General features: G+C 39.1%; 1 protein-coding gene across 1 annotated transcript; it reads right to left on the bottom strand.

Moving 5' to 3' along the window:
• Window positions 1-1,313: 1,313 nt before the first annotated feature.
• Window positions 1,314-5,175, bottom strand: LOC122035768 (origin of replication complex subunit 2-like). The gene is made up of 7 exons (XM_042594874.1): window positions 4,776-5,175; window positions 4,407-4,578; window positions 3,429-3,535; window positions 3,114-3,246; window positions 2,306-2,600; window positions 1,638-1,862; window positions 1,314-1,564 (listed from the first exon to the last, which is right to left on the bottom strand). The coding sequence occupies exons 1-7, from the start codon at window positions 4,895-4,897 to the stop codon at window positions 1,368-1,370; spliced, it is 1,251 nt and encodes a 416-aa protein (XP_042450808.1). The 5' UTR covers window positions 4,898-5,175; the 3' UTR covers window positions 1,314-1,367.
• Window positions 5,176-9,819: the final 4,644 nt, after the last annotated feature.

Genomic DNA, 9,819 nt, shown 5'->3' with positions numbered 1-9,819 from the left:
ATCAAGAAACAAGAAATCCTCCTCTAACAAAGAAAGGAAAAAAAAAGAAGCAGAATTACCCCCAAATCACCTCCAACGAACTCCGATCCGCACAAACCAGCGGACACTGTCAAACCAAATACAACACCGCCCTCAGGATGGCTCAAGGAAAACTCCAACCGCTAGAAGGAATCGAAGCATATTCCATTCGGAAAATTCCAGCGGACAAAACAAGCGAGGCGACACCCGATCTCATTAATTGCGTGTCGCCAGCAAAGGAAAACAAAAAAGAGGCTTCATTTATTATTGCAATGGCTGGATAGCGATCTGAGCTCGTGTCGCATTGCCATCACATCGACCATCTCCATCTCCATCTTGATCCCAATCTAGCGTGGAATTCATTTTTCGTAACGAGGTAGATATTATTATTTTCTGCGCGACGTTGGAACGATGACAGAATAAGCGTCCAGAGGAACCATAAAAGGAAAAAAATGATATCGGATCACAAAAGTACTTTTGTATTTAACACTTAAAAAAATGATAGAATAACGTTTATTTCAAACAATCTAATATCTTTGGCCTGGATTAAATATAGACATGTAAATTTACAAGGCCTAATAACACATAAGATCATCCGCGAGCTTCTACCCTTAGAGGCATATCAAAAGGCTTCCTTTATTTATTTTCGTTAAAAGAATATCCTGATTTTTTTAAATATCGAAACAGATTTTGTACTTACAAACCACTTGAGAGAAACTTCACTCGGGAGAGAGATTAATTCTTGGTTTCTCTTTATCGATATGATGATTTTAAGATAAACAAGGTTGACTATCCCTTATTAAGTTTGATGCATGTAAATTAATCTTCTACGATAAAGTATTCAAACGAACATTTAAAATTTAAATCTCAACTGCCGCGTAAGATTATCCTTCAATGGAACAACAAATCTAAGAACGTTAACCGTTTGGATAAGTCTTCGTGAACATTTCCGGCTTTACTCTAATGACAGATAGAAAATTTTCATATAACAAGACCAATGTGATTAATCAATTCAAAAACTTAGATACTGAATTACTAAAAAAAACACTCCGTTGACATGAGTTAAAATAAAAGAACATTCAAAAGTCAACTGAAAACTAATCAATTGCAAGAATAAAAGAATGCACTGGGTTGACTTTAGTAAGAAGAGTCAATTGAAAACTAATCAATTATGGGAAACATGTCAATCCTTACAACAGCTTACTGAGTGCTTAAAAGGGGATAGAGGAACAGAGAAACTAAAGAACTAGAGCAGCTAGAGTTGCTAAAACACATTGAATGAGAACAACAATGCACAAAAAATAAACACACGGTTGACTTCGCTAACAACTGGACCACGAGAAATCAGATTATACCAATTCTTGCAAGAGCTTGCTGAGTGCTTCAGAGGGTAGAGGAATGTAGAAACAATCTTGTCCATCTGAGTGCCGTCTCGCCTTCACTAACTCATGGTCTTTGAACTCTGTTAGATGGGAATTCAGTGTTACTTGGTTGCTAACCAGGAATCGCGCGCGGCACTTGGTGTACAAGGTGCTGTTTGGCATGCCTGAAAACAAAAGAAGATTAGAGTCTAACTACCAATGTATTACTAACTACCAATGTATTGTGATTCGACTCGCCTTCTTTCTCATTGGCTAGCTGATGCTCGGCAAGGATTTTAAAAACACTCTGCGCATTGGGTGTCAAACTCTGTAGAACAACCAAAGCAGTTTTCGTGGTTTGGGCATTGCCATAATTTGCCAAAATCAATGGGAAAAAATTGCCCTCCGCCTTGTAAGGGGCAAAAGTTGGGACGTGATGCCACGACCACTTGAACTGAGTGTGCACCATCTTCTTGTCCCACACTACAAACAAACCAAGTGAGCATTAAAGCAGCGCAAAACCTTGAGCAGACTCATTTAGCAAGGACTGAGAAACAAAACATGTATAGCATAAAAATCAGATTTTCCTCTCTTCCACTCTCTCATCGACCTCCACCTCTTTTGAGTAAGTCCCCTCCCATTAAATATAACTTTGAGTGAACAAAGCCTTCTAATGATATCAGCCACTAGGTATCTAATGAAACATTCAACTATATCGCTCTTCTTTCCAAAATCAAGATATCAGCCACTAGGTATCTAAAGAAGCATGCAACTAGTAGCCACAGAAATTCATTAAACGTAGTGACTTTGATGCTAACAAAATGCTATAACATGATTAACTGATCAGAAGCATGTGAGAAGTAGGTAAAGAACCAAAGAAAAATGCTAAACTGTCAAATAGGAAATGCAAGTTAACCAAAACTTACAAAGAGGTGCATTCACATGGTCAATCGATGCAACCATACGGACTCTAGAACAGCTTGCTAATTGCGCAAGATACTGTTGTGAATCAGGATCTCTCAAAGAAGGACCATCAATGTTGTGTATGATAACACAGACAAAACAGTTATTGTCTTGTGGAAGTTGCACATTCAGAAATGAGAGAAGATCTTCAATTGACAGAGAACTAAAAGTATGTTCAGTGTTCGATTTGCTTCTTGTAGAGCTCTTCCTTTCATGTTTTAATTGGTCCGAGAGGACTTCAGCTAGGGTTATCAGGGCCTTTAAGAATGAACACATTATAAATAAAGAGTGTAAGTGATTAAGCTATAGAATATAAACTAGTACAGATAATTGCTCTGGAATGATGAACATACTTAAAAGCTAAGCTGTTTCTTATATTAAAAAAACATAAAATTTGAATTAAAATGTGCAATCTAAGAGAAAAACACCCATATCACCATATCAAATTTAAACATTGTTAGCAACAATACTAGATTATCACCACAAAAATTGGTTGGTGTGCCGAAAGAATGAGAGAGACATCTAAGCACATTAAATACAGAAAATCTCTCTGACCAAAAGAATATAATAGAAAAATACAAATTTCTTTCAGTTGATAATTATTTGATACCCCAGCAACTTTAGTTTTCCAATTTTTTTTTTAATATGCCTTGAAGTAATGTGCATTCACTGGTTCCAGAAGTAAAATTAGCAAAACCAAAAAAAAAACTATCAAAATATAGGTTTTGTAAGCCACAGGGTTTAATTGCATAGAGGGAAGAAAAATCGTACTTGTTTAAGATTGTTTGATGGAAGATAGCCATTGATCACGACCACTCCAAAATCAGTTAAGCTTGTTGAAGCAAAATCCTCGAGCAAGGCTTTTTTAGAACCAAATCCATACATTAATAAACCAAAACCACACCTGCAATAAGTGCAATCCTTCAAAAATACATTAAAAGAGAACACAGTTCTGATGAATTTTATGAATTCCTAAAATAACTTGTAGTCAAAAGCATATATCTTCATAGCAAGAAATATAATTCCTGCTCATGTCAGAATGTTAAGTGAAGGACTACAAAAATCTACATAAGCAAGCCTACGTACCTTAACTCAAAAAGCCACTTAGGGTATAAATTTCTGTAACTTTTGATTAAATGTTGGATTTCGTTTTCATGCTTCACTGGAATATCAAAGACTTCTTTTCGGAGGACCTGAGATCAAATAGTGTAAGCATTAGAAAAAGGATAAGCATGTTATTCCAACTGTCATATGATAACTTTAACAGTGATGTTTTAAAAAAGAATAACATGGTGAAAATTTGATTACATATTCTTCAACTATTTCACATGAGTAAACTGATTATTCTAATCGATTGGTTATTATCTAATAACAGTAGATTGGCATATAAGTAGTAAACTTGTCTGGTTACTATTTGTATTCACTTGTGTGAAGCTTGAATTTGCTAAAGAACAGCCAAAGGAGGGACTAAACTTGGGAGCAGCTGTAGGATATTCCTTTTTAACCCTCTAAGCAACGTAAATCTTTTTCATATAAACAACAATTTAAGAAGTCACAGAAAGCTACTCCAAACAACATCCCACTAAGTCCAGTAGAATTCATTGGAGTGGGAGATAAGATATAGCCACAAGGGAATCTTGATACCAGTAAAAACAACGGGGTAATTTCAGAAGTAAAAACTAAACAGTAAACAAATATTAAAAAATTAGATAAGAAATGCAAAAATGTTATATTAGATCAAAAAAAGTATCTATGCATTTAAGCGATATGTATCGTATGTTGAGAATACGAGGTAATATTATATATTGCTAAATAACAGGAATAAGTTACACCATTAAGAAAGTAGCTTAAACATGTGCATTTCTCTCTCAGTATACTAACCTAGATTCTCCAACTTACCAATAGGAAAATCCATAATAGGAGAGTATAATAACTAACAAGGAAGTGACAAACTGTGCCAAATAGCAAACAATAATATGTCGATGGATAACTGCAATTCTAGGGAAAAGTAATATGAGGATCACAGAAAGTGACTACAATTTGCACTTTGGAGGTGAATCAAACCTGTTCGTCAACATGATTGATGTCGACGACGTGTTTTTGCGAGGATTTCTTCCTTGAAGAGCTGCCAATTTCTTTGGCAAGGAAGTAATTTCTTGACAGCATGAAGTCATCTTCTTCATCCTCCATAGTCATCTCATGGACCCCAACATCCATCTTTTCAACCAAGCGTGTCCTAACAAAATATTTTTTGTTATCTATGAGAAATTGTAAGAGTCAACTTGATGTAGCATTCAATTTCTATATAGACTTTCTTATCCCGGGAAAGGTTAGACAACAATCCAACGAACTACTACGGTAAGGAGGAGGACACTGAAATCATTTTTTTTCAAAAAAAATAAAAAATAAAAATTACAGATCAATAGGACGCACAAGAACTTCACCGAGATTGTCACGCCCCAGGTAGTCCCTGCCAGAAGAAATTTCGACAACATCTCCCCTTTACGGGTGACAATCTGAAACGTTTCTACATTGCCCTCAGGGCTCACACTCATCAGCCAACACGGCTGGAATATATACTATACAAAAATGAAACATTCCACGCAATTATAATAAAAACAGCCTCCGGCTATCAACACAATACGAAAAGGAATCGAAAACAATCACAACTTACCTCTTCTGCCGTCCGACAGGCACGAAGCAAAACACACCAAATACAAATTCACCAAGCAACCAAAAACCCAACCAGTACAATGCTTAAAAACAAATCACTCAAATCTAATGAACAAACCAATACGAGTCTATAACATGACACTAAACAAATAAACAGAAATCGAAAGACCAAAGCGAAAATCCTTATGACGAGGGGACTAGCAACTGAAACCTCCTAACGGCATCAACCTGAAATAGAAAAATATAAAGCAACGGGGTGAGTCCAAGAACTCAGCGGATACAGAATAGACATGCATAATAAATTAAAACTAACAGTAATAATCATGCGGTACAGTTTTCTAACAAAAGAAGGAAATGCATACTGAAAAGAGCTGAAGAAAACTGCACTCACCAGAACCTCCTATTTGGAAATAAGGGTCGTCATACCAGATACAAAATGTCACCTGTATGCATGTCAAACATACACAACTCAAACAAATGTAGCATACATAATGCAGCAAGCACAAACAATAAATACAATCATGCAGAAATGATGCAAAATGACATGTGTCACCCTTGTCACCAGTCAATCATCTCACACATGATGGTGAGACCGAGTGGGTAGGGCTATGACAACTATGCAATCTGCCATCACTGCTCCTGAGTGACCGAGTGGACAGGATACTGTCGGAGTACATCTATCCTCCTACCCCAAACAAAGTGGGGGAGTGCAATGCTCTCATCTCCTTGAGATAGTCCAGAGGAGGAATCCCTAACGTGCTACCACGCTGCGTCACGCTACCCATGAGTGGACCAACGAAGCACTGACAGAGCAAACTGCACACACACTGCCTGATATACCACTAACCCATGAGTGGTCGTGTGTGTAGATCATGTAATTGGCGATGTGCTCAACAATATTGGAGCCAACAATCGTTCATCATGCAATCGTGCAAGATGGTGCATGACACTAACATGTAGATAATAACAATATACACCTCCAAACAAAATGCACCAAAAAAGGAAATAAATAAATCATGCAATGATCCAGGTAACAATTAACTAGATGCTCAAATCAGATATGTCAAATCACAAGACTACTACACAGTAGAGCAATGTATGTCACTAATTCTAAGAACAGGAGTATACAAGGCATCAATCAAGAGAAAATAAGTATGATGGCATAACAGATAACAATCAAGACAGACTACAAGAACAGAGTAGTGACATACCAAGCAGATGCAAACATAATCATTACTACTAGAAATAAACTATTATGTATATCTAAAAATGACTATATCAAAAAGATAAGTCAGAAATACCCATCTCAAAAGATGATCGTGTCAAGAAATCCTCCGTCGAGACGACCGTCTCGAATCAAGGTCCTGTAACGCATGATATACAAATTTAGCTAATTACATAAATTAATTAGCTAAAACAAATCCCCAACTAAATCTAATCCATTGATCAACTAGGGTTAACTTCGTTAAACCCTAGTTGTTCCATTAATCAATTAGATTAAAATATATACATAAACAACCTAACCTTAAGTCAAATTTAGAACAATTCATTCTCCAACTTAACTACCAGTTAACCTAACTACACATGAACAACCAACTATATAATGAATCAAACCTATCCAAATAAACTCACCCAAATTCGATCGCGTTATTGCTGACCCACGATCAGAGAAGTTTGACGCTGGAAATTGGTGGCCGGAACTTACAATGAAGTTGCGGCCAGAACAAATGCGGAGCTGCTGTTGAAAACCAATTGCTGTTGGAACCCAGAAACCCTAATCAGCAATTTCCCTGTCAAACCTGTTGGAGCAATCCCAATGGTCCGTGCGACCATGTGTTTTGGTGTTTGGGCAAAGGATTTAAGTTAGGTTCACCCTTGTATTTGATATGTGTATTTGAGTTGTGCAGGTATGCAGGATACACATGTGACTCAGGTTGATGGCTTCGGGTCTGGTGAAGGATGGAGCATCTGAGGGACCATGGACAAGGCAGCGAGGACAAGGGCCGAGGGAAGCGACTTCGAGGCATACGCGAAGGATGGCATTGGGGACGAGCCGCGGGCTTGAATGCATCCGAGGGACGAGAGCCAAAGGAAGTAGGCTTGAAGGTAAAAGGTCAAAGCTGCAAAGGAAGCATCAAGTGAGTCATAAGGGTGAGGGTACGAGTGCACGAGAGATTGTACTCGGAGTAAAATCCTAGTTTTAGGTTTTACCGTAGCGATCTTAGACCACCGTAGTGCAAGAGATCGTAGCAATCGATCGTGCATGTTTAGCAATGATCGGCGCTGATCGGCATGTAATGTAATGTGTCTGTTCGTATGGAATCGAGACGTTGGGATGTAACGGTCGAATTTCCACAGAGGGCAGTCGATTGCATGTTTTAGCAGTCGACTGGTAGGCGGGGTTTTCCAACCCGTGGCCTATAAAACCAAAGCTTGGGAGCTTGGTTTGAGTTGACGAAATAGAGGTGGTTAATCTGTATTAGTAGTCTACCAGTGCCCTAGCGTTAAAGGAGCTCTTGTGAGGGTTGTGGTGAGGTTTCTCCACCCACAAGGAGGTTTGAGCTAGCCGGAAGTTTTCCGGGGAGTAATCCACCGAAGGATCGGGATCGTCCACCTTACGGACAGCCGTGGAGTAGGAGCCCTAATCTCCGAACCACGTTAAACAACGTGTTAGCTTGGTTTGCATGTCTTATTCTTGTCTTAAGCTTTCTTTGTATTCATATTTGTAGTTAGTATTAGATTTCCGCTGCGTATACTAACAATAGTGTAGAAGGCGATTATTTGGGGGTGCCGTCTATCCAACCCCCCTTCAAGCCGGCCGACCGATCCCCAACAAGTGGTATCAGAGCGAGAACGCTCTCCGTTGGACTAACCGCCAAGGAAGCACAAGATGACCGGCTTGATAGAACCGCCAAAGTTTGAAGGAGGAAGCCTTGGGGACATCACATTTTGGATGATGAAGATGGAAGTCTTCTTCGATACGGATTGGGATACAATGATGGTGATCAAGTACCCGTTCGAAGTCCCAAGTGACAAGAAGGGAAAAAGGCTCCGACCACGACATTGGACGGAAGAGCAAACCACACGATCGGAGGCAAATTCAAAGGTAATATCTATATTGATTGATATTTTGCCTAATCATGTGATAAATGGTGTAGGTGAGTATAAGAACGCCCACGAGTTGTGGAGCAAGGTGAAGATGGTTCTACAAGAAGAACCTAAACCTACACAAGAGGACGAAGAACCCATTAAGATGGGTCTAGTTGCTCAAGTTGAAGAGGAGCAAACGGAAGTTGAGTCATGCTCAACTTCCAAGGAGGAGAAGGAGGATGAAGAAGCATCGTCAACATCCTCAAGGGTTGAAGAAGAATCCAAGACGGAGGAAGATGAGATCTTGGAGGTCAACCTAGTGAGCACCTCCACCGAAGCAAAGTCAAAGGACCATATCATTTGCTTCGGTTGCAATGAGAAGGGACACTACAAGAGTAGGTGTCCATTGGGTAAGAAGAAGGTAACTCCTAAACTCAATCAAGTTATTTTGAATACTAACATGGGTTGTAGGAATGAAGAAGCCCAAAGGAGGAGAATGTGCATTACATGCTTCACGTGTGGGGAGAAGGGCCACTACCACACAAAATGCCCCAAGAAGTGGGAAATCAAGAAGCTTGCGCATCTAAAGAAATGGGAGAAGAAGAAGAGGAGCTCAAATCAAGGGGGAGCTTCAAGGGTAAGGGAGGTATACCCTAATTTGAAATGTAATTCAAATTCAAATTCTTATCTTCCCATGCATGCTAGGAGAAATAATGATTATCATTATGTAGCAATGGAAAATTTTGGATTTAGATATCATGATAGGAGTAGGGTAAATGTGGATCATAACCCTAGGAAATCTATGCATGATAAATTTAGAAATGATAGACCTAAGGAGACCCAAGGCATTAATCCCAAGAAGGGGAGACACATGCCTAGAAAGGGTAGGTCTAGGAATGTCCATGGTGGACATGTTGACTCTAGGGTTAGGAACCTAGAGAGGGAGAATCAAGCTTTGAAGTTAAAGCTTGATAATTTGGAGAAATTCCTTAAGAGATTCACTATTGGATCTAAAGGATTAAATATGGTGTTGGGTAGTCAAAGACCCAATAATGATAGATCGGGTTTGGGATACCAATCTAGTCCCTCCAAGGTCAAAAGAAGACCATGTGCTAGGGTGGCACATGATCATGGCAAGAGAGAGTCCTCCAAAGCTAAGGGAAAGTCTTATGCTAGGGTTGCATATGACTATAGCAAGGAGAAGCCAATAAATGGCAAGGGAAAACCATTTAATGGTAAGGAGAAATTAACCAAGGACAAAGTGTCCAAGGTTAAGAAAGTTAGATTTGTAGGCCAAGTTTCACCGGGGGTGGACCGATGTGGCTTAGCCATTGTGGATGAGTCACCTAGGGAGGTGACTAAGGTTAAGAGCTCTAGGGGGAGCTCAAAGAGTCAATTTGGGACCCATGACCAATGGATCTCAAGGGGGTTTTACTTGGGAGTCTAGACAAGCCATGGAATGTGCCAAGTGGTTTGGAGACGGACTTGAGTCTCAAACCTAGGGTTTTGGCACAATTAGTTTATGTTTCATGCAAGAAATATGACAATTGGGGTCATATAGCATGAAAATTGGTTTTGGATGTATAAATGCCATATAAACCAATTCTAGGGATGCATTGTGGGTTAATATGGACAAATACATCAAGAGGAAGTCAAAACTAGGACTTTAGGTCAATGTTCAATTGAACTTTTTAGCTAGTTTTGAGTTTTGTGT

Source organism: Zingiber officinale, unplaced genomic scaffold (assembly GCF_018446385.1).
Source record: "Zingiber officinale cultivar Zhangliang unplaced genomic scaffold, Zo_v1.1 ctg104, whole genome shotgun sequence".
Lineage (NCBI taxonomy): Eukaryota > Viridiplantae > Streptophyta > Magnoliopsida > Zingiberales > Zingiberaceae > Zingiber > Zingiber officinale.
The sequence above is the reverse complement of the archived record's forward strand: the minus strand, read 5'-3'. Positions and strand labels throughout refer to the sequence as shown.

Coding starts and splice junctions, on each gene's coding strand:
- LOC122035768 (XM_042594874.1), bottom strand. CDS start 4,897: ATGAGTGTGAGCCCTGAGGGCAATGTAGAAACGTTTCAGATTGTCACC. Junction 4,579..4,775: donor ACAATCTCGGTGAAGTTCTT/GTGCGTCCTATT, acceptor ATATTTTGTTAG/GACACGCTTGGTTGAAAAGA. Junction 2,601..3,113: donor CATCAAACAATCTTAAACAA/GTACGATTTTTC, acceptor TCATTCTTAAAG/GCCCTGATAACCCTAGCTGA.